The sequence below is a fragment of the Somniosus microcephalus genome, chromosome 2, assembly GCF_052327205.1.
Source record: "Somniosus microcephalus isolate GS21.2 chromosome 2, FLI_Smic_1.0, whole genome shotgun sequence".
Lineage (NCBI taxonomy): Eukaryota > Metazoa > Chordata > Chondrichthyes > Squaliformes > Somniosidae > Somniosus > Somniosus microcephalus.
In genome coordinates this window covers 269,514,009-269,539,672 of record NC_140988.1, presented here as the reverse complement: position 1 = coordinate 269,539,672, position 25,664 = coordinate 269,514,009, and the positions used below count along the sequence as shown (strand labels likewise).

Sequence of the window (25,664 nt, the reverse complement as noted above, 5' to 3'; positions counted from 1 at the left end):
TTTTTCTCTCTCTCTCTCCTTCCCCTATCTCTCTCTCCTTCCCCCTCTCTCTCTCTCTCCTTCCCCCTCCCTCTCTCTCTCCTTCCCTCTCTCTCTCTCCTTCCCCCTCTCTCTCTTTCTCCTTCCCCCTCTCTCTCTCCTTCCCTCTCTCTCTCTCCTTCCCTTTCTCTCTCTCTCCTTCCCCCTCTCTCTCTCTCCTTCCCCCTCCCTCTCTCTCTCCTTCCCTCTCTCTCTCTCTCTCTCTCCCCTTCCCTCTCTCTCCTTCCCTCTCTCTCTTTCCCACTCTCTCCTTCCCTCTCTCTCTCTCTCCTCTCTCTCTCCCTCCCCTTCCCTCTCTCCTTCTCTCTCTCTCTCTCCTTCCCTCTCTCTCTCTCTCTCTCTCTCCTTCCCCCCTCTCTCTCCTTCCCCCTCTCTCTCTCCTTCCCCCCTCTCTCTCTCTCTCTCTCTCTCTCCTTCCCTCTCTCTCTCTCTCTCTCCTTCCCCCCCTCTCTCTTATGAATGTCAATGATAACATTGCAAAATTATAATTTTGCTTGCTACCTCCAAATTCACATAGAAGGAAAACTGTAAAACCTGGAGTATATGGCTACTGGCGATCCCCATTAAAAAAAACAAAGTTAAACAACCACCTCCTGGGTGCTTAGCAAGAGTTCTTCAATCCCAACAGTTTTATAAACAGTTTTATAAACATGGCAGAGGGTTCTTCAGTTCCCTCGGCAAGGCCGGGTACTCCAGCTAGTATCTTATATTTATGATCCCTAGTTTTACAAACATACGAACATACATACGAACATACGAATTAGGAGCAGGAGTAGGCCACTCGGCCCCTTGAGCCTGCTCTGCCATTCAATAAGATCATGGCTGATCTGATTACTCCACATTCCTGCCTACCCCCGATAACCTTTCACCTCCTTGTTTATCAAGAATCTATCTACCTCTGCCTTAAAAATATTGTGGATTCTCCCACAAGTGGAAACATTCTCTCCATATCTACGCTGTCCAACCCATTCATAATTTTCAAGACCTCTATCAGTTCTCCTCTAAAGGCTAGAAATTCTGTGCATTTGCGCTTTTTGTTAGCGCCCCTTGGAGCGCAAACGACGTTTCGCCTGGGTGCGGTGCCGCTAACAACTTCTGCTGACATCATCACTGCACAGCTGCCCGTTTTCGCTCCACTTGCAAATTTGGCCCTCGCCCCCTGAATCTGCGCTGGGCGATGACAGCGACCGCTTCAGGGGGCGGGAATGGAGCAGCAGGAGGCTCGCGGGGCGATAAGTAAAGGGGAGGTGGCAGGTGGGGGAAAAAATCAGCCGACTTACTTGTCGCGGTCCGTTGCCTCTTTGAACGCGGGGTCTGTGCTGTGATCTGGCATCCCGGTACTCCTCTTATGTGCCGGGCTGCTGGCACGGCATCATGCTCCCCGGTGGTCCAGGTAGGGCCTGCAGAATTGTGGGCTTGGGCCCTCCCCTTTAATGAGGGGAAGAGCCCTTTCATGCGGCAGCGCTACGTGGCCCAGTGCATAGTGCTGCAGAACGCACCGCCCCGATATTTGGGGTTAGCGCCCTAAGGATGTGGAGCGCTTGAATTAGTGCTCCAACTCCCTCTTGGGGCGCTAAAATTGAAGTTAGTGATCGCCGGTGCTATTTTTCGCCGGTCGCTAAATTTAGCGCCTAGACAATGTTAGTAACCCAAAGTGATTGCTAACGAATTTTTCCCCCTAAGTCTTCTCTTTTCTAAGGAAAAAAGCCCCAACCAGTTTAACCTTTCCCAATAGCTGCAATCTCTCAGTTCTAGTACCATCCTTGTAAATCATCTTTGCACTTTCTCTGGTGCTTTTGTGTCCTTTTTATACATTAGAGTATATTTTTTCATTTATTAATGTTAGAAAAAATGTTGGAATACGTGTAAAGTGGGGAAACCCACTTTATGTTCAGAACAATTTTTTCACAACAATATGCTCAATTGTTTGGGACAGAGTAGAGGGAGATTTACACTGTAGCTGAATTTTCTGCACTTGACCTGGGAGTGCTTGAAAGGGGAAAGTATTCTGTTTTTCAGCACTAATGTCCCTTACCTTGATGAGTACAAAAATATATTTCAAATAAGGAATATTCTCATTACAAATATAAAGACCTTTGAGAAAAGTATTACATACAGTAATGGTGGCAAAATGTAGCAATACCAGGCTAACAAAATAACATTTATAAAGTACCAATTAGTACAAATGGTGTGACATTCCTCTTCTCAATATCGTTAATGAAAAAGCATGAGTGTGAAATGAGAATTCGCCTTTTTATGCACGCTAATGTTTAAAAACTGACTGTAAAAGCTTCTATAGATATGTGAAGAGAAAAAAATTGGTGAAGTCAAGCGTAGGTCCCTTGCAGTCAGAATCAGGGGAATTTATAATGGGGAACAAAGAAATGGCAGACCAATTAAATACATACTTTGGTTCTGTCTTCACAAAGGAGGACACAAATAACCTCCCAGAGATGTCGGGGAACATAGGGTCTAATGAGAGGGAGGAACTGAATGAAATCAGTATTTGTAGGGAAATGGTGTTAGGGAAATTGACAGGATTGAAGGCCGATACATCCCCAGGGCCTGATAATCTACCTCCTAGGGTACTTAAGGAAGTGGCTCTAGAAATAGTAGATGCATTGCTGGTCATCTTCCAAAGTTTTATAGACTCTGGAACAGTTCCCATGGATTGGAGGGTAGCTAATGTTACCCCACTATTCAAAAAAGGTGGTAGAGAGAAAATGGGGAATTATAGACCCGTAAGCCTGACATCAGTTGTGGGGAAAATGCTAGAGTCCATTATAAAAGATGTAATAGCAGAGCACTTGGAAAACAGTGACAGGACTGGACAAAGTCAACATGGATTTACAAAAGGTAAATCGTGCTTGACTAATCTACTGGAATTTTTTGAGGATGTAACTGGTAGAATAGATAAGGGAGAACCAGTGGATGTAGTGTATTTGGACTTTCAGAAGGCTTTCGATAAGGTCCCGCATAAGAGATTAGCATGTAAAATTAAAGCACATGGGATTGGGGGCAAGGTATTGACTTGGATAGAGAACTGGTTGGCAGACAGGAAGCAAAGAGTTGGAATAAACGGGTCTTTTTCTGAGTGGCAGGCAGTAACTAGTGGGGTACCACAGGGATCGGTGCTAGGACCCCAGCTATTCACAATATATATTAATCTAGACGAGGGAACTTGATGTAATATCTCCACGTTTGCAGACGACACAAAGCTGGGTGGGCGTGTGTGCTGTGAGGAGAATGACGAGAAACTCCAGTATGATTTGGACAGGTTGGGTGATTGGGCAGCAGATGCAGTATAATGTGGATAAATGCGAGGTTATCCACTTTGGTGGCAAAACAGGAAGGCAGATTATTATCTGAACAGCAATAGATTGGGAGAAGGGGAAGTGCAACGAGACCTGGGTGTCCTTGTGTACCAGTCACTGAAGGTAAGCATGCAGGTGCAGCAGGCGGTTAAGAAGGCAAATGGTTTGTTGGGCTTCGTAGCGAGAGGATTCAAGTACAGAAACAAGGATGTCTTGCTGCAGTTGTACAGGACCTTGGCAAGACCACACCTTGAGTATTGTGTGCAGTTTTGGTCGCCTTATCTGAGGAAGGATGTTCTTGCCATGGAGGGAGTGCAGCGAAGATTCACCAGACTGGTACCTGGGATGGCAGGAATGACGTATGAGGAGAGATTGGGTTGATTGGGCTTATACTCACTGGAGTTTAGAAGAATGAGAGGGGATCTCCAAGTGCTCTGCTATTACATCTTTTATAATGGACTCTAGCATATTCCCCACTACCGATGTCAGGCTTACGGGTCTATAATTCCCCGTTTTCTCTCCAGCGCCTTTTTTGAATAGTGGGGTAACATTCTAACAGGACTAGACAGACTAGATGCAGGAAGGTTGTTCCCGATGGCGGGGGAGTCCAGAACCAGGGGTCACAGTCTAAAGATAAGGGGTAAGCCATTTAGGACAGAGATGAGGAGGAATTTCTTCACCCAGAGAGCGGTGAACCTGTGGAATTTTCAGTTGAGGCCAATTCATTAAATATATTCAAGAAGGAGTTAGATATATTTCTTAAGGCTAAAGGGATCAAGGGATATGGGGAGAAAGCAGGGACAGGGTACTGAATTTGGATGATCAGCCATGATCTCATTAAATGGCGGAGCAGGCTCGAGGGGCCGAATGGCCTACTCCTGCTCCTATCTTCTATTTTTCTTCTATGTTTCTATGGTTGGAGTTATTGAACAGAGGAATGTAACCCCGAAGGTGTAAAAAAAATCATACAAAACCTATCAGATATGACTAGAGTTTACTAAAACGATTTGCAGCAACAACTTTATAAATATTCACCTACATTTAAGAGCGCAGTAGTCAGCAATAGGAGCTAGGCAGGACCGTGCCGGATTTGAATCTTTTATTTTCATTCTTTCAAGGGGGTTTTGCTGCACATTTTCTCCTACAGAGAAAAGAGAATATAAAACGAATAACAAATATATAGTATAGTGTATATCTCCAACATGGGTGAGAATCCATTTTCCTTTCAAATTTTATTTTGCTATATACTCGCTTCTATACCACTAGGAATGGAATAATCAGCCTACTTATTGACATCATTTGCATAGGGAACACATGAATGGCCTAGTTTGGAATGTGAGTCAATAAACAACTTTGTGGCCAACATTTCTAACCACATCAGTAGTGATATCAGGACAGGTTCATGTGTAAACCCCTTGTGATTTCCAATTTTTTGTAGCAAGTAGCTACTGCATGAGGGTGTGTATGTGTGTGCAGATACTTCTTTCTCCAGTGCATTGCAGAAAATGTATCTTAAGCGTTCTTAACAAACAAGACGAAGAATAAACAGCAGAAGCAGATTGTACAGAGAAGGAACTATCCGTGCACAAAGTAATATATCATGCAATTAATTAAAGGGATACAGCAAGTGTTCACCATTTAAAATGCTGTGCATTTTAATTGCTTCCTCTAAATCTTTTCTTGCTGCTACTACAGGTTGAGCGCCCAAAATCCGGAGTTCCGAAATCCGGGCTCCGGGACGATTGGTGGCAGGGTCGTTCGGAATCTGTAAAATGTTCCGGAATACGGACACCCTGTTTCCGCCGCCAGCCGGGCCCAGGCATTTCCGAACTTGGAGCTTGTTTCTGATGTCTGAAGTCCGGAAATGCCCGAGCCCAGGTTGCGATATTTCCGGACTTCGGATATCAGAAATACGTTCCGAAGTTCGGAAAAACATGAAAACCGGCTCGGCCTCGGTCCCGAGGTTGCTGGATTCAGGGCGTTCAACCTGTATCACGATTGGAGAATTTCAGCTTGTAACATTGCAGTTGTTTGACACAAACACAGTGGCCGGAATTTTCACATTGAAGAGTGTGCGGGTTTGGGAGCGGGCCGGCGGTTAAAAGCGCTGAAATTGACATCGCGTTGGGAACCTGCTGTCATCCCGCCATCTTCCACCTTTCACTGGGGCGTGTTTCGAGGCGCTGGAAAAAACACATAAATACTCACCCCTTACACCTAATTCCTTGCTTAAGGGAAAGGCTCTAGCTGACACCATTTTGTGCAGAGTTTTAGCTTTCAGGAGTTTGCAGGTAATTTCTGCAACCTCGGAAGCCCCTCTCACCACATTGCGAGACACTCTCACTACATTGGAGGTTTGTGCCTCTGATCTCCACTTTAGCTGGCATCTATTAGATCAGCATGGGTGCTGCTTATGCTGTCTCACCTTGGACCCATGATTTGGACCAAGATGAGCCCCAGCACCAACACCAGCCACAGCAGCAGCAGCAGCAGCAGCAACCACACCAGTAGCCTACTCCTCACCGACCAGATACTCCACAGGAGAGAGGGCATCAGCACAGGGGTGCATCTCGTCGGAGGCAATACCCACAATACAGGGCATATAGGCAGAGGATGAACTTCCTGGACATGACTGAGCAGCAGTGCTTCAGTAGGCTCAGGCTATCATGCCAGGTCGTCGCAGACATTTGAAGCTTGCTGGGAAAAATCCTGCTGCCCAGAGGACCTGGTGGACATGCCTTACCAGTGGCTGTCAAAGTCACCACGGCTCTCAACTTCTTCGCCATAGGCTCCTTCCAGGGATCTGCAGCAGACATTTGCAGGATCTCACAGTCGGCCGCCCACAGATGCATCACCCAGGTGACCAATGCCATGTTCACAAGTCAGCCAATTATGTAAACTTTGCCACTGATGAAGCCAGTGTTACTGAGTGGTTGCTCGGCTTTGCGGCTCTGGCTGGCTTCCCACGGGTGCAGGGCGACATTGACTGCACACATGTGGCCATCAAGACACCCCACATCACCCAGGAGTGTTTGTGAAGTGCAAGGGGTTCCACTCCCTCAATGTGTAGCTCGTCTTCAACCATAAAAAGATAATCATGCATGTTCCCTGGCACCTTTCATGACTCTTTCGTGCTGCACCAGTCCACCCTCCATCAGCTCTTCGCATCTCTGAACCAACTTACCGGCTGGCTGCTTGGAGATGGGGGCTATCCATTGAAGATGTGGTTAATGACACTGTTGAGGAAGCCAAGCAATTAGGCCAAGGAGCACTATAATGACAGCTACATGTCCATCAGATGTGTCATAGAGCAAGCAATCGGCATGCTGAAGATGCGCTTCAGATGCCTTGACAGATCTGGAGGAGCCCTTCAGTACGCACCAGCCAGGATCTCCAGAATCATTGTCTTCCACTGCGCGCTGCATAACATAGCGCAACAGTGAGGATTGGAGCTGCAGGAGGAGCAAGGGGCCGAGCGCACAGCCTCTTTGGAGAAGGAGGAGGAATCTGAGGTGGAGATGGCAACAGCAGGGAGGCCCGGGATGGCCTCATAATGGCCCGATTAACTTAACTTGCGCCAGTGCACCATCTGGCTCCCAGATGCTGTTCCAACTCCCTCCCCCCACCCCCCCCCCCCACAAACAACACCACAAAGCAGTCCTACAATGACCAAACCATTCCTGTCACCCAAACCCCCTTTGCTCGAAGTTAAGTAATGTCTTACCATTCACTCCAAGTGACAAAGCCACTTCCCAGGTAGCAGGCAAAAATGGACAAGATGGAAAAGTAGTGCAAAGAAATAAATTTTTGTGCGTCATAAGTAGAACTGAAACTTAACACTAACATTTTGGCAAACACTCATGTGCATACCCTTGTGCATCTACGATTGTGTCTTTTTTCTTTTCCGAGTGCTTCTACAAGGTGCAACCCCTGTGACTTCAGCAGAGGTAGAGGCAGGCTTCTCACTTCCCTGCTGTGACTGCTTTGACACTTTTGGCAGATGTCCTCTGTTTTGGAGCCTGTGAGGGCCGCACCAAAGACTGTTCCACCTGCAACTGTGCAGGGGGCAGAGTCGCATCGGGATCCGAGGCAGCATGTGGGGCTCTGACTGAGGGGGAGGCAACGGGGGAGAAGTGGGAGCGCTTTGAGAAGAGCCCCCACTTTCATGTCCCCTCTCACCATCATTCCTCTCATGGGCCACCCGCACTTCCGTGCTAGCAAGGAGCAGGAGAGCACCTTGCTGCACATCAGTGGAGTGATGAACGCACAAGTCTAGGTTAATAGCCCTTCTCGAGATGAGATCAATGAGAGTCTGCAATCTGTTGTTCACAGTAAGCATGTTTTTGTTTGACTGGTATATTTGTTGCTCCATGCAAGTGGCCATCCTTTCCATGAAACAGCACATCGTCGTCATCGCCCACGAGATGGTGGTGCTCATGTTGGAGATGGACTCCTCCATTCTCTGTACAGTCGCACACATCGTGGCTGCAAAAGCTGCCACAGCCCTGCGCATTTTTTGCTGCTCCTCCAAGTTCACCCTCTTTGTCGATGGCCCTTGAGGTTCAGCATCTGCATGCAGCAGAGCAGAGCTAGGAGCGTCCTGCGCCCTCCAGCAAGGACTCTCCACTGCTATCCCCATCTCCAGCATCTGCTCTTGCTCACTTGTGATCTGTGAGACCCCAGGTAACAACACTACTCTATCTCGCACAGGACCCACCGAGGTGCGTGTATCTGCGTTGGTGCTGGGTGCACCTGGGTCTGGTGACGGTGCATCCTCAGAGAGTGGAGCTTCCTCTGAGGAGTCTTCTTCCTCCTCTGGCTAGACAGTTGAGTGGGGGGGGGGGTGGGGGTGCGGCACTTGATGGACCTGTGGGAAAGTAAATACGTGAATTAGAAATGTAATGATAAGAATGCGCGACGTTACCGTTGTGCACATGATGACATTTTACTGGCTGCTGACATCAAGTCACCATGAGTGACTGTTGTATGCCATGTGGCTGTATGATATTTAATTCTGTCACCAGGTTGCTGGGAGGTCCCACTCTCTCCATCTCCCACCACCAGCAGTTCTGCAACTCTAGTGATTTGCAGCGGCTCCTCCAAATTGGAGGATCACCTCTGATTCGTTGCTTCTCCCTGTTGTTCTGGGCTCTCTTCTCCTGCAAGAAGGAAAAGTAGAGAACTTTGAGTGAGGGTGATGGAATGAGTGTAAGGAATGCATGGGATACATCTGTAGAGGGTGACTATGAGGGAGTGGCGAGACATTGCCAAATGGCCTCCTGTGGTGTTACTTCCTATGATTGCATTAGAATGAGGGTGAGTGTCAGTGGTGGTTAGCCAGATGGGGATGTGAGTAGGTGCATAGTGAGGGATGGGTGCAGCTTGCAAGGTAGGTCAGTGCGAGGATTGATGTGCAGGAGTAGGCTTGGGAAGGCAGAGTGATGGGGTTGTGACATGCACATCAGGATGTAGTTGAATGTGGCATTACACTCACCTTTCCTGACCTCATGAGATCATTAAATCTTTTGTGGTAGTGGACCCAGGACTGCCTGACTACATCCCTGCTGCTGACCTCCTCTGCAATCTCCAGCCACATCCTCTTGGTCTCACTGGAAGATCTCTTGCGCCAATCCTCAGAGAACAAGATGTCCCTGCGTGCTCGAACACCCTGGAGCAGGACTTCCAGGGAGGAGTCAGAGAATCTGGGCGCTGCCTTCTGCCGCTGGGACTGCATGCTTCCCTCAAGCCTCAGATGGAAAATCTTTAGTTTCTGAACAACCACACCTTTGCCAAAGAGCTCTGATCCTCCTCCAACAACCTTCAAGTGTGATGTGTGGAAGGCCCCTTTAAATATCTGAGCTCAAGGCGCGTCATCAATGACATCATCAGACCCGCTACATTTAATTGGCCGGGAAACCTGCAGGCCTAACTCAATTGATCCAATTCAGTTAAAGACAGGGTGGACAGCGCGCTGCCAAGTGCTGCGTGAGGCCGACCCGCTACGCAGGCCCTCCCGCACCCGACTCGCCTCACAGGTAAAAAATCTGGCCAGTGAAATTGTACGAGTAAATAAATTATTGCAGTTGATAATTTTCATTTCAGCTGTATTTTCCTTTACGTACTGCCCAATTTTGGGGTAGAACTGAGACAGGTTGGGTGGGTGGGAATGAGAGTCAGAATGCAGCTACATGTTGAATCTTCACCCATTTTTTTTACCTGTACAATTTTCCACTCAATGCTGGAAGCGCCTTTCCAAAAATGGGTGGTGAATTTAAATGAGGCAATAAAAATATAGGGGTGCATTTCTGTGAGGTTTTTCCCAATTGTCTACCATAACTTAAGCAGAAGAGCTGCGGAAACCCCAGAGAAACAGTGCAAATGGTTTCTGCGGTTCTTCGCCAAAGTTATGGCAGACTGCGGAAAACCACCCCCGGTGACATAATTTTCCATCATTATTGTCTTACTAACATTAGAAGTATATAATGTCTGTATAAACAGGGCAGGCGAAAGGTGAAGTGGATTTAAATGGTTCAAGCAGTTTTTATGAAAGACTTTATAAAAGTTTGTTACTCAACCACTTTTGTAAAACAATTGTTTAACTGCTGAAAACTGTTTCACCTGCTGTGGGGCTCCCATTTTTTGTGCCTGTCTCCAATTTTAGAGTTCACAACAGGTTTCCCATTAGGAATACTCTGCACCTTTATTTTTTGGGAGGAAGAGGATGAGCAATAAAGGGAACCCGTGCTGGCCAGGGACCAGGGAGGCATTTCGCACCCACCTGCTAACACCTCCCATACCAGAATATATAAACCATGGCACTCCTACCTTTCGCTGACCCAGGAGCAGTGCTTGCGGAGATTACAATTCATGAAGGAAACCATCGGTAAGTTAGGCCACATGCTGCTACCCGATCTGCAGCCAATCTCCACCTTTGGCACTGCACTGCTAATGGCTGCGAAGGTCTCAATGTTTATGCTAGCATCAATCCAACCTGCCACTGGAGATATTAGTATCATTAACCATTCAGCTGTGCATAGGTGCATAAAGCTTTGTTTGGTACAGCAAGACAGTTTGTTGACTTTCGCATGGACAACCAGTGGCTGCATGACAGGAACATGCAATTTTAATCCAAGGCGTCATAGAATGCACACACTTTGCAATGTATGCCAACAGGAAAAAATTGCACTCTCTCAATGTCCAGTTCTTTTGTTAATAGTAGTACTAAATTATGCAAGTACAGTAAATGCTTGCTTTCCTAACCGCTGCTTTGATGCCTTTATTTTGAGGCGGTGCACCATTCTTGCTGCCTTCAATCCAGAAGGCAAGTGTTTAGCAGATCAATGCTACCTTCTGTAGCTATGACAGATGACACCTGCGCACCTTTTCAACACACGAGCTGAACACTGCTATAACAAGGTCCATTGTTCCACAGAGTCATTATAGAGCGCGCTATTGGAGTTCTGAAGACACACTTTAGGTGCCTGAATTGTTCTGCAATGTAGCCTAACTAGGGTCTCAAGGATTATGGCAGTGTGCTGCATGCTGCAAAATTCTGCCTTACAGTGAGCCACAGAAAGGTCAGACAGATAAGCAGCAAAAGCAAGAGGAGGATGCAGAGAATAACCCATTGTCAACTACAACTACAAGAGACATTTATGCCAGTCTGATACAGGAGACCTCCTCTTGACTACCACATCTGCCACTGCATAAACAGTCTTGTGTACAGGGTTTTCAGATGAGATAGAGGGGGATAAAAAAGGAGGGGGGGTTGCAATATTGATTAAAGAATCAATTACAGCTGTGAGGAGGAAGGATATCTTAGAAGGATCATCAAATGAGGCCATATGGGTTGAACTGAAAAACAAAAAAGGGGCAATCACACTGCTGGGAGTGTACTATAGACCTCCGACCAGTCAGAGGGAGATAGAAGAGCAAATATGTAGGCAGATTTCTGAGACGTGCAAAAATAGGGCAGTAATAGTAGGGGATTTCAACTTACATAATATTAACTGGGATAAAATTAGTGTGAAATGTATAGAGGGAGCAGAATTCTTAAAATGCATTGAGGAGAACTTTTTTAGCCAGTACGTAGCAAGCCCAACAAGAGAGGGGGCAGTTCTGGACCTAGTTTTAGGGGATGAAGCTGGGCAGGTGGAAAGGGTATCAGTGGGAGAGCATATTGGTGGTAGTAATCATAATTCAGTTAGATTTAGGGTAGTTATGGAAAAGGACAAGGATAGACCAGGAATAAAAGTTCTCAATTGGGGAAAAGCTAATTTTACTAAGCTGAGGTGATTTAGCCAAAGTGGACTGGAGAAAGATACTTGAAGGTAAATCAGTGTCAGAGCAGTGGAAGGCATTCAAGGAGGAGATAGTGAGGGTTCGGAGCAAGCATGTTGCTTTAAAGAAAAAGGGTGGGACTAACAAATCTAGAGCTCCCTGGATGTCAAGGGGCATACAGGATAGGATAAAGAAAAAAAGGGAAGCTTATGAGAGATACCGAGGACTCAATACTGCAGAAAGCCGAGAGGAGTATAGAAAGTGCCGGGGTGAAATTAAAAAGGAAATTAGGAAAGCAAAGATAAGGCATGAAAAAATATTGGCAAGTAAAATCAAGGAAAACCCAAAGATGTTTTATAAATACATTAAGAGCAAGAGGATAACTAAAGTAAGACTAGGGCCTATAGGGGACCATAAAGGTAACCTGTGTGTGGAAGTGGAAGACATGGGAATGGTTCTTAATGAATACTCTGTGTCTGTTTTCACAAAAGAGAGGGACGTTGCAGACATTGCAATCAGGGAGGAGGAGTGTGAAATATTGGATGAAATAAACGTAGTGAAAGAGGAAGTATTAAGGGGTTTAGCATCTTTGAAAGTGGATAAATCCCCAGGCCTGGATAAAATGTACCCCAGACTGTTAAGAGAAGTAAAAGAGAAAATAGCAGAGGCTCTGACCATCATTTTCCAATCCTCTCTGGCTACAGGTGTGGTGCCAGAGGACTGCTAACGTGGTACCATTGTTTAAAAAGGGAGAAAGGGATAGACCGAGTAATTACAGGCCAGTCAGCCTAACCTCGGTGGTGGGAAAATTATTGGAAAAATTCTGAGGGACAGGATAAATCTTCATTTAGAAAGACACGGATTAATCAGGGACAGTCAGCATGGATTTGTTAAGGGAAGGTCGTGTCTGAGTAATTTGTTTGAATTTTTTGAAGAGGTGACGAGGGTCGATGAGGGTAGTGCGTTTGATGTAGTCGATATGGATTTTAACAAGGCTTTTGATAAGGTCCCACATGGCAGACTGGTTACGAAAGTAAAAGCCCAAGGGATCCAAGGCAAAGTGGCAAGTTGGATCCAAAATTGGCTCAGAGGCAGGAAACAAAGGGTAATGGTCGAAGGGTGTTTTTGTGACTGGAAGGCTGTTTCCAGTGGGGTTCCGTGGGGCTCAGTACTGGGTCCATTGCTTTTTGTGGTATAAATCAATGATGTGGAGTTGAATGTAGGAAGTATGATTAACAAGTTTGCAGATGATACAAAATTGGCCGTGTGGTTGATAACGAAGAAGAAAGCTGCAGAGTGCAGGAAGATATCAATGGACTGGTCAGGTGGGCAGAAAAGTGGCAAATGGAATTCAATCCGGAGAAGTGTGAGGTAATGCATTTGGGGAGGGCTAACAAGGCAAGGGAATACACTATAAATGGCAGGACACTGAAAAGTGCAGAAGATCAGAGGGACCTTGGAGTGCATGCCCACAGATTCCTGAAGTTAGCAGGATAGGTAGATAAGGTGGTTAAGAAGGCATATGGGATACTTGCCTTTATTAGCTGAGGCATAGAATATAAGAGCAGGGAGGTTATGCTTGAACTGAATAAAACACTAGTTAGGCCGCAGCTAGAATACTACGTGCAGTTCTGGTCACCACATTACAGGAAGGATGTGATTGCACTAGAGGGGATGCAGAGGAGATTTACGAGGATGTTGCCTGGGCTGGGGAATTTTAGCTATGAGGAAAGATTGGATAGGCTGGGGTTGTTTTCTTTGGAACAAAGGAGGCTGAGGGGAGACCTAATTAAGGTGTATAAAATTATATGGGGCCTTGATAGAGTGAAAGGGAAGGACCTATTTCCCTTAGCAGAAGGGTCAATAACTAGGGGGCATAGATTTAAAGTAATTGGTCGGAGGTTCAGAGGGGATTTGAGGAGAAATCTTTTCACCCAGAGGGTGGTGGGGTCTGGAACTCACTGCCTAAAAGGGTGGTAGAGGCAGAAACCCTCATCTCATTTAAAAAGTATTTGGATATGTAATTGAAGTGCCATAACCTACAAGGCTACAGACCAAGTGCTGGAAAATGGGATTAAGATGGATAGGTTTTTGTTGGCCGGCACAGACAAGATGGGCCGAATGGCCTCCTCCTTCTATGATGATGCATCTTTCTTCTTCCACCCCAAAGATGCTATAATCTACAGAAACTTTTCTGTGTCCACCAACTCACACTGCTCCATTCATGCACCTTGTTAACGTGACCATTGGCTTTAAAGTGATTTGAGACATCCTGGAGTCATAAAAGGCACTATAAAAATGCAAGTTCTTTCTTCTAAGCCTTACCAAAAACAATGTCTACACACAACTTCAGTGCTACCATAATTATAATCAAAACTGACCTGGATTTTGTGGTCAGTGGCAAAATTATGGCACTCGCCGCTGACCTCGAAGAAAGCTGCCCACAAAGATCTAGAGATCTCTGTGGCGTCAATTTCACCTTTCCCAATGTTAATTTGATTCTGGTGCCACCTATAGGGGATCTCCAGTGTCCAACAACAGTGATGTCATCAACTAGGCTAAGCAGCCAATCACATTGAAGAATTGTCACAGACAGCAAACCAGGAAGTAAAATGCACTAATTATCCTTCATGTTTTAAATTTTTTACAGAAAGCAAAATACAGATTGGGACATACATGTGGTATTCAGGTAAAGCTGAAATATCATAAACAAACTTTAAAAATATATATTAAAAATATGGAATTTTTATCATAATGGAAAAATTTGACATTCCACAAATATAAAATTCGTTTTACAGGGCCAGAGAGGTTGTTCGGCAGTAATTATGACTTAGTGCACTGTTAAAAACCCAGTTACACCTCATTGAACAAGGCTTAACTTTTTTGGGATTTTTAACAGCGATATTAGAATGTAAAATGGGAAGTTCTCATCAATTCGGTGATTTCTCAAAGATTGCTATCTGCGGGGTCAGCCACAGCACACCCTGTGGAGCAGCAGGGACTCACTTACAGCAACGTCTGGATTTCCACGTTTAACTGCGCATGTGTGGACGTCAGAATTTGCTGTCAGTTTCACAGGGTAATGACAGTGAATGCTGACAGTTTTGCTGTCATTACAACCGCAAAATCCGGACCATTGTCTAGTGACTCTTTCCTCCTTGGTTCCACCTGGTACAAATGTGTGACCTCTTAAACCAGCCTTGTGCTTCTCCTAGGTGCTACCTGAGTGGTTGGAATGCAGACTGCATTCCTACAGGAGCTTTTTGGGACTAACATAGTGATCATCTCATGACAGCTAAGTGCTGAAATGGATTGGGTCAGGCTGCATTTCTTGTGCTAATACAAGGGCAGCCTGTCCCTGCCTCCTGTCTGCCACATGTTCAAGATCTGAGGGGAATGATGGGAGGGCACACATGCTGCTATCCTGAGAAACAGTCGTATCATGCGAGCGCATTTTTGCCCCACTTGAACTGTGCATCGACTCTGCATGGCCACTGATTGATATCATTAGGTCTGCTTTATGGCCAATCAGATTAGCGAAGCTGTGAGAGCTGGTTGTGTATAAGTGTGTCAAAGCTGGAAGAGACACTCCTTTCCACTCTGGTGCCCAAATCTTCTATGACAGCACTCTGAACAACCATGGCAAAAGCTAACACTGTCCTTGGGGCCTCTGCTCTGATTCTACCACATTCCCTCGGATGGTCTGTGTTGGAGATCCTGGAGAATTTGTGTTGAAGATCTTGGGGAATTAATGGTTAACAGTTGATCTTCCTTCTATCTTGGAGCAACTGACTTTCCAGGATAAACAGGATGGCTTTGAAGTGTCCTGACAGGAAAGCATGGCTTGTCTTCTGCTTTTAGTGTCTGAGTGTTACATACGAGAAATGCTTGTGCAAGGAAATACAGTAAGTGACTGTAATGACATGGGTGATTAAAGTATAACTTTGGTGGCTAGTGTAATAAACATAGGTAGAGGGATCCATTAACATTAGTATAGAAAGATAACGGGTAATAAAGCCTATTCTTCAAAGGTTTTAGGAACAGTTACATCAGGAAGTCTTGTTTGAGAGAAGTAGCTTTGGAGTAAATAACTACCACTGTTTACATGAATGGACTGTCTTCAAAGGATTTGGGAATAGATACATCATGAGGTCTTAACTGTGACATGTTCCTTTGATGTAGGCAAAATTTTATGGTATATAAAGAAGCATGGTTTTCAATAGTTCTTTGGAGAGCTCATTAGATACAGAAATCGAAAAGATGCTCTCTCTGTATGCAGTTAGGCTGATCACCTGTGCTGTATATCAATAAAGTCTGTTCCAAATACTCAACAATCAAGTGTCTCATACTTACTTGAAATGTGTTGCTGTTAACCAGAGGAGGAATGTAGTTGAATGTTTACAATTGGCTCCATGAACTTGTCCAACAAATACATGGATGGTGAGTATGATTTAATATTGCTAGTGGGTATAACTAGCACCTGGGAATTGTGATAGTGGGAATAGGATGGAATCAGATAAAATAGATGGTTTCTCGACCAAGTTGGTCGCTTTGAAAATTTCTGACTGGATTAGAAGTAAAGGGGGACCCTATGGTTTTTCCAAGGAAAATTTAAACGGTAGCAGGGAGGAGATTGAGCAGGCACTAGAGAATGTATGTCTGCAGAAACAAAACGATAGTAGACAGAAAATGTTCACGTTTCAGCAGAAACGAAAAGCCAGGAGGCAGAGAACTTACCTATTGCAAGGGCTTTGTCTGGTATAGGCACCCTTTGGAGGCAGCATGATTGGACTCAAGCTGAAAGTAGGGTCTTGAAGGCAGAAATAGAAAAATTTAAAGAGGAGTGTGATGCAGTCAGTGTCCACACTACTAATTCCTTCTATAAAGATTCATCCATCATGGTGCAGATATGGGTAGTAGACTTCCCCAATTGACCCACTATCTGCTGCATATTCTGGAGAGACCAATCAGTGCCTGCACATATATTTGATGCTTGCATTTATCTTTCTTTCAAAGTAGAGATCCAGATAATGAGGCTCTTCAGCTGAGAGGCCATGCCCCTAACCCTCTGGTCAGCAATATTTTCCTCCTCATCCTCTATGCACTTCCCTGTGATTAACTGATGCCCCTTGGGTGGATATCTTTAGACAGGTGGTTAAAAAGGAGAGGATGAGTGAAGACCAAAAACACAGAGGCATGGTTCATCATCTCCTCCTCTGCTTGTTGTTACTGTATCACTTATAGAAAAAGAAGAGATTAGAATCGGTTGCTGAAGAGCACAAATCACATGTGGCTTTAACAGGAGGGTTTGTGACCTAGTTTGCTGACAGGTTATGTGTGGTCTAATAGCATGATAGGGAAGAAAAGCAGAATGTCATGATGAATCTGCAGCTGGCACTGGTCCTTCGACTTCCCCTTCTCTGACTCCCTCTGCTGTCTGCCTCCTCAAGAACTCCATTGATTCTTCCTTGTAAGGCAGAAGAGGGCGGAGGTTGGGAGGGGACCACCACCTCTAGCTGAACTCTCTTGTATCTTCTTCTTTAAGAAGAATGCCCCCTGGTTGCCATGAGATGCAGTTAATCTAGATGTCAGGCAGAGCATAATGGGACTGGTAACAGTTGCATCAAATGAGTAATTACCATGTGAGGCTTTTAGTTACATCTATTCATGTAATGCTGTGAGTGTGGGCTGGGGTTGTAAAAAACCCTGTAGCACCTCTTGGACATTAATGGTAAACTCTTGAAGCACTTCAACACAGTGAGACAAGGTGGTTGTAACTGGCAAACATACTTAGGACAGTGCATTCTTGTAAGCTTTGCCTGACTCTTAGTTTGCTGGACCTGGTAAGGCCATTAAACTTCTTGAGGAACTGACTACCCTGGCCACATCTTTTGACTACCTTTTGACAGCCTTCCCTCTCTGACCTAAAGACAGTCTTCCTCCTCCTACATATTTGGGCCTGTAGCACTTGTGTTGAAGATTCAGAAAACTTGGGAGTTGTGTGCCTTACAGCAGATCTTTCAGACATTGTGCAACAATTCTCAATCCTGTTTGCCAAACGGTTCTCGATGATACCTGGTCCATTAAGCTGCAGCAGGTGGTTAAATGCTGCAGCAGTATGCCACTTTCTTGCCCCAAACGAACAGGCTTCCAAACAGAGGTGTTGACAATGCTGGGAGCTCACCCAAGATATTCAACTTAGGCTGAACCTGGAAATTTGGTGGGGTCACTGCTGGATCAATCGAGTGGGTGGAAATCCTGCCCAACCACATTCCTGCCAGAGGCAAATCTGCGCTAAAGCCTTTGAAATATTTACATTTCATATTTGGGTTCTAGCATTTTAAACAGGAAGTATTCCTCAAAATATAATATAAGATTCTGCAACCATCAATGTGTTCAGAAAGGAATCAGTGGCATTTGAATGAGTTTCACAATTTCTGGCAATAAAATGCTGTCCTTGTGCTGTATAGACATTGTACAGGACTAGAAATTCCGTTGATTTTACGGTGCTACAGGTGTCGTTTTGTGTCAAAAATGGCATCCGTGCCGTGCGCACACACTTCTTGTGTGGGCTGCGTCAAACGTCATTTTGGTGAGGGCGGTAGGACGGGCATTAGGAGCATGCAACGGAAGTATGTAGAGTGGGCAGATTGTGACATCAATCAGCATGCAACACTGATTTGACGCCAGCACTGCCATTTTCATCCTCAATGCTGGACCTAATGCCCTGTCTTAGGCTCGTACAGCTGAATATGTGTTCGGCAGCAGCAAGGACCCCAGCCAGCGATATTTAAAGGGACCAGCAACTGCTCTCAGGTTAGTTGCTGATTAATTCTACTGGCTCTGTGTAAATTTGTAGAAGTGTTTGGTGCTTTCCAGAGTTGTTTAAAGTTGGTGAGATGACAAGGAGTGGTGCTGCAAGTGGAGAAGACCTTGGTTCTGACTTCAAGGGTTCTGATCAGACCACTTGCTCCCAGTCATGGGTGCTGTAGCTGCCATCCCCCTTGGCCTGCAGCATGACAGGGAAATGAAGCAGAGGCAGCAAAGAAGAGGACAAGCTGCTGTCAGAGGGGAGAGAAGGAGGAGCAGGAGGAAGGGAGGAGGCAACCAGTACATCCCCTCTCTGGCCGGGCTGTCGGTGATCACCACATTTGACTACGGTTCCACTGAACACAATCCCAAATCACACACCTTGCCATCCCATTGTTCTGGACCATCACAACGTCCTCTTGGCCACAATGCTGAAATAAAAGCCACCACAAAATAAACATTCCAAACCAACTTTATCCATCAATCCATCCAATATTACATAACAAAGTCAACTAATCTTCCTTAGTGCTTGTCTTCCGTGTGCCTTTGCCTGTCCTAGTGCTCCTACGAAGTGCTACCCCAGTGGCTGCAGCATGGCTGGTGGAAGGCTGCTGACTTTCAGTGGGGGAGACTGCAGATGGCCTTGCAGGATGACCTTGAGCAGCTCTGGGCCTAGAAGTGCCGGCTTTAGACCGCACCACCTCGGCATGGGCGGCAGCAGTCTGGGCTGGCTGGCTGACAGGCAACAGCAAGGGCACTGGTAGAGTGGCAGTAGCGGGAAGACAAATGCTATCATCCTGAGAAAGGACAGCAGGTTCGTGCTCCACAAAGCCACTGCCACTCCCCCGGGACGGCGCCTCAGCAATCCTAGTAATCTGTTGGAGGACAGATTGCCAGACTTCTGTGACACCCTGCAAGCACCTTTCCACACTGGTAAACATAGCCACGATGGCAGCAGTCTGAGCTTGCATGACAGAAGTCTGAGTTTCCACTGCAGCACTCAGATGTTGGGTGGCTTCTGCTTGTGCTGCAGTGGAAGCTGAGACTTTGGCCATCAGACGCTGTATCATGGTTGGGTTCACAAGTGCGCTAATGGAGTTTCCCATCACTTCCACGGGCTCCAAGCTCTGCGCAAAGCCCTGTGCAAGGTTGGTGCCAGACTCCTCCATGCTCTTTGACATTGTCTGCCAATGCACCAAGCATCTCATTGTGCATACCCATCAGCATCCCCATCTGAGTCCTCAGCAGCAGAACTCATGTGCGACCTCGCCCTCCAGGGGGCTGGCACCTGCGCTACCCTTTCTCCCTGTCCTGGCTGCAGGCCACTCATGCCCGATGTCTCACCACGTGCAGAACCCGCCTCTAACTTATCTTCTAAAGTATGCGAATTGTCAGTATCTGAGCTGATAACTGCGAGTGTGAAATCGAGTGACAGTGCTGTGTCTTCCTCATCAGTGTCTTGGTGCTCTTCAATTTCTTGTTCCAAGGGAGAAAGGCACAAGGGTAAGGCTGTCGTGAGGGGAAGGGGGCAAAGCAAGAGGTGCACTATGCGCAGCTTGTAAATTAGAAGAGATTGTGGGATGAGGAGGAAGTGGGATGTGAGAAGGAGGATTACGTATGAGGATACTATCGTATTGTTTTAGCCCGCCGCTGGCCACGGGCTCAGCGATAGCCTCCCCAATTATGGCCAGCACTGTCTCCTCCATTGCGGTCAGGTTATGCAGGACCCCCGTCGGTTAGGTCCTGCTGCCGCCTTGTGAGCCACCTTGTCCTGCAAGAGCAAGGGAAGTGTCTCAATGAGTGTGGTGCAATATGTTTGGATGATATGCCTGTCATGGTTGAATAACTGACAGTGTGCGCAAGCTGTGAGATGTGGGTGTGAGACTTGCAGCAGTGGTAAGTGTGTGGGGGTGAGGTAAAGCTATGAATGTGAAGTATGAGTCATGTTTGGTAGGTGAGTGATGGGGGTGTGGTGAGATATAGCATTTGAAGATGAATTCACTGACCTTGGCCACTCATGTGAGGTTATTAAACTTCTTCCTGCACTGTGTCCAGGTCCTCGCGGCTACACTGTTAGCATTGACTCCGATAGCTATCTGCTCCCATTGCCTTTTCTGCCTTTGCCTGGAGGGCCTCCTGTGGAAACAGGACCTCTCTTCTCATGTTCACTTCCTGCACCAAGGTCTCCAGTGCTGCATCGGCGAACCGTGGAGCAAATTCTCTCCCCTGTTGTGACACAGTGGATTTATTTTGTTATTCTGACTCTGTGCCCCAGCCAGTTGAATCACCTGCTGCAGGCAGAATGCACCTCCCCTTTAAAAGGTGCAGACTGCCTTTAAGAAGTGCAAGCTAGTTTTAATTGGTGCTAGCCTCGCATGAACTTGGGCCCCCTGCTGAACGTTCAGCCACTCAGCAGCGCATTTAGCGCTGGACTGAACACAACAATCACGTTAATGAGCAGGCTGCACAAAGTTAGCGTGCTACCTGCATTACTTTGAATGGGCGCGGGTTGATCCTGCATTGCGATCTCTGCGCTTGTTTTCGGGGGCAAACGAATTTCTAGCTGTGTAACTTTTCTCTATTTGTAACAGAGCTTTGCCTACATAACACCGATCACTGCACTTCAAAGTAATTCATTGCATGAAGTATTTTAAGACATTGTGACATAAGTCGCTATATAAACGCAAGTATTTTAATATAACATTTTAGAAGTTACCTTGAGGGTTGTTGTGTAAGTAGGGAAGGTGAGGATGATGTGAGAGTTCCATGTGTTTGGCTCTTTCTTGCAGAAAAACCTCCAGAAGCTTTGCTGAAGGAGGAGCAGTCCATGCTTTATGGGGCAAAATGTGATTGGTATCTTTGGCCCACGGACCATCCAAATGTTGTTGAGAGCTGGTCCTGTTCTCAAATAAGTCATGCTCACTACGGCTTTTTTGAGACCTGTGCGCAAAGTGGTATGTACTAGGTTTACTGTCTGTGCTCTGAACTGTGCAAGGGGCATTTAAAAACAGAGGATTGCTCAGAGTCAGTGGTGGGAGGCTCTGTGTCCGTATTGGGGGAAGATATACTTTTTGTTTTTTGTCTGATGACTGACGTTTCTGAGTTGCTAGCTCTGCAGTCGTTTTCCTCAATCTACTCTCTGTCGGTTCCTCCAGGACATCACTATTGTTGGGATCCATGATGCAATCAAAGGTTGTTATAATGTCATCGACTTCGGAAGTTTCATCTCTTAGACATCTGTCCTTGTTTTTATCCTTCCGACTGCTCTTTTGCTCATCTTTTTTCTTTTTACAGGAGAATATCTGGTTCAATACACTGAAGCGCCCCTCTTTCTTCTTGCTGCTTTGGGAAGGTTGCTGTCTAACAGGTTCAGGTCTGTGTTCAATAAAAACAAAATAAAATCAAATGTTTTAGAATTTACAAACAGATTTTATCAAGTTTTTCACAAGTGATTAATATTTAACATAGAAACATAGAAGATAGGAGCAGGAGTAGGCCATTCAGCCCCTCGAGCCTGCACCACCATTTAATGCGATCATGGCTGATCATCCAAATTCAGTACCCGGTCCCTGCTTTCTCCCCATACCCCTTGATCCCTTTAGCCTTAAGAAATATATCCAACTCCTTCTTGAATATATTTAATGAACTGGCCTCCACCGCCTTCTGTGGTAGAGAGTTCCACAGATTCACCACTCTCTGGGTGAAGAAATTCCTCCTCATTTCTGTCCTAAATGGCCTACCCTTTATCCTTAGACTGTGTCCCCTGGTTCTGGACTCCCCGACCATCGGGAACATCCTTCCTGCATCTAGTCTGTCCCGTCCTGTCAGAATTTTATAAGTTTCAATGAGATCCCCTCTCATTCTTCTAAACTCCAGCGAGTATAAGCCCAATCGACCCAATCTCTCCTCATACGTCATTCTTGCCATCCCAGGTATCAGCCTGGTGAATCTTCGCTGAACTCCTTCCATGGCAAGAACATCCTTCCTCAGATAAGGCGACCAAAACTGCACACAATACTCAAGGTGTGGTCTCACCAAGGCCCTGTACAACTGCAGCAAGACATCCTTGTTCCTGTACTCAAACCCTCTCGCTACGAAGGCCAACATACCATTTGCCTTCTTAACCGCCTGCTGCACCTGCATGCTTACCTTCAGCGACTGGTGCACAAGGACACCCAGGTCTCGTTGCACTTCCTCTTCTCCCAATCTATTGCCATTTAGATAATAATCTCCTTCCTGTTTTTGCCACCAAAGTGGATAACCTCACATTCATCCACGTTATATTGCATCTGCCATGTTTCTGCCCAATCACCCAACATGTCCAAATCATCCTGGAGTTTCTTGGCATCCTCCTCACAGCACACACGCCCACCCAGCTTTGTGTCGTCTGCAAATTTGGAGATATTAGATCTAGTTCCCATGTCTAGATCATTAATATATATTGTGAATAGTTGGGGTCCAAGGACCAATCCCTGCGGTACCCCACTAGTCACTGCCTGCCACTCGGAAAAAGACCCGTTTATTCCAACTCTTTGCTTTCTGTCTGCCAACCAGTTCTCTATCCAAGTCAATACCTTGCCCCCAATCCCATGTGCCTTAACTTTACACGCTAACCTCTTATGCGGGACCTTATCGAAGGCCTTCTGAAAGTCCAGATACACCACACCCACTGGTTCTCCCTTATCTACTTTATCAGTTACATCCTCAAAAAATTCCAGTAGATTAGTCAAGCATGATTTACCTTTTGTGAATCCATGTTGACTTTGTCCAATCCTGTCACTGTTTTCCAAGTGCTCTGCTATTACATCTTTTATAATGGACTCTAGCATTTTCCCCACTACCGATGTCAGGCTTACCAGTCTGTAATTCCCCGTTTTCTCTCTACCACCTTTTTTGAATAGTGGGGTAACATTAGCTACCCTCCAATCCATGGGTACTGTTCCAGATTCCATCGAACGTTGGAAGGTGATCAGCAATGCATCTACTATTTCTAGGGCCACTTCCTTAAGTACCCTAGGATGTAGATTATCAGGCCCTGGGGATTTATCGGCCTTCAATCCCATCAATTTCCCTAACACCATTTCCCTACAAATACTGATTTCTTTCAGTTCCTCCCTTTCATCAGACCCTATGTTCCCTGGCATCTCTGGGAGGTTATTTGTGTCCTCCTTTGTGAAGACAGAACCAAAATATGTATTTAGTTGGTCTGCCATTTCTTTGTTCCCCATCATAAATTCCCCTGATTTTGACTGCAAGGGACCTACGCTTGACTTCACCAATCTTTTTCTCTTCACATATCTATAAAAGCTTTTACAGTTTTATGTTCCCTGCAAGCTTACTCTCATTCTATTTTCCCCTTTTTAATTAATCCCTTTTTCCTCCTTTGTTGAATCCTAAATTGCTCCCAATCCTCAGGATTACTGCTTTTTCTGGCCAATTTATATGTCCTCTCCTTGGATCTTATGCTATCCCTAATTTCCCTTGTTAGCCACGGTTGAGTCACCTTTTTTGTTTTATTTTCATGCCAAACTGGTATGAACAAATTCTGTAGTTCATCCATGCAGTCTTTGAATGTTTGCCATTGCCTATCCACCGTCAACCCTTTGAGTGACATTCCCCAATCAATCCTACCCAACTTGCGCCTCAGACCATCATAGTTTCCTTTATTTAAATTTAGGACCCTCGTCTCTGAGTCAACTACTTCATTCTCCATCTTAATGAAGAATTCGATCATATTATGATCGCTCTGACCCAAGGGACCTCGTACAACAAGATTGCTAATTAATCCTTTCTCGTTACATAATACCCAGTCTAAGATGGCCTGATCTCTGGTTGGTTCCTCGACATATTGGTCCAGGAAACGATCCCGTAAACACTCCAGGAATTCCTCCTCCACAGTATTGTTACTAATGTGGTTGGCCCAATCTATATGTAGATTAAAGTCACCCATGATGACTGCTGTGCCCTTATTGTACGCTTCTTTAATTTCCCTTTTAATGCCATCCCCAACCTCCGCATTACTGTTTGGAGGTCTATATACCACTCCCACTAACGTTTTCTGCCCCTTGGTATTTCTCAATTCTACCCATACAGATTCCACATCATCAGAGCTAATATCCTTCCTTACAATTGTGTTAATCCCTTCTTTAACCAGTAATGCTACCCCACCTCCCTTTCCTTTTTGCCTATCTTTCCTGAGTATCGAATACCCCTGGATGTTGAGTTCCCAGCTTTGGCCATCCTGGAGCTACGTTTCCGTAATCCCAACCAAATCATATTCGTTTACCTCTATTTGTGCAGCCAATTCATCCACCTTATTACGAATGCTCCTCGCATTAAGACACAGAGGCCTAGAAATTGGGTATAGCCCCGCTTGAGGCGTTAGAACTGGCTATACGCAAAGTTTATAGCCAGACGAAACTTATTGCCGCCTGGCGCGATATTGGGTTGCATCGCCCCCAAAGGGGATTGAGGCGCTAACTCAGCCGTTGCACGGTGCTCTTAAGGCGCAAAAGGTCAGGCGCTACTCAATATCGACGCGGACGGGCGCAGCGCAGGTGAACACAATTACGGGAAAGCACGAGACCTACAGGCGCCGGCCAGCTCTTAAAGGGGCGGGTCAGTCAGACTGAGCTTAAACACCCAACGCCCTGAAGGCCTCAGATTCGGCGCTCGCCCTTGTCTGGCGTTAGAAACTTGTGCATTATGGAGAAGGTTAGGCAGAAAGCAGAGTGCTTCAGCACTGAGGCTCTGGACCACTTGGTGGCTGAAGTTGAACACCGTCGAGAGGTCCTGTATCCGGAAAATGGCAAGAGGCCAAATCAGAAGGCTTATCGACGATCTTGGAGGGAGGTTGCTGTGAGGGTGAATTCCAGCAGCATGGCAACCAGGACCCCTGTTCAGTGCAGGAAGGAATTCAATGACCTCACACGGATCGTTAGGGTGAGTGATGGCTTACCAAACTTGTGCTTCCCTCCATCTGCAGCTGACTTCGGGCACCCTGCTGCAATGATGCGCCAATGGCCATCTGTCAGTATGCACCCATGGCCCTTTCTGGCCACACACATGGACAGATGTCTCAAGGCCTCATGTAAGGGCTCTTGCACCATGGGGGGCATGCGATGAGGTCTCAAGGCCTTATATAAGGGCTCTTGCACCATGGGGGGGCATGCGATGAGGTCTCAAGGCCTCATGTAACAGAACCTCCCCTTCTTTCCCCTG

At 46.1% G+C, this 25,664-nt stretch overlaps 1 protein-coding gene across 1 annotated transcript in view; it reads right to left on the bottom strand.

Moving 5' to 3' along the window:
- The window catches only part of ankrd55 (ankyrin repeat domain 55), a 144,404-nt gene that overhangs the window by 19,917 nt on the left and 98,823 nt on the right, over positions 1 to 25,664 (bottom strand). The window contains 2 exon segments of the mRNA XM_085965946.1: positions 4,393 to 4,494; positions 21,160 to 21,818. Coding sequence (XP_085822072.1) covers positions 4,393 to 4,494; positions 21,160 to 21,818 — 761 coding nt within the window.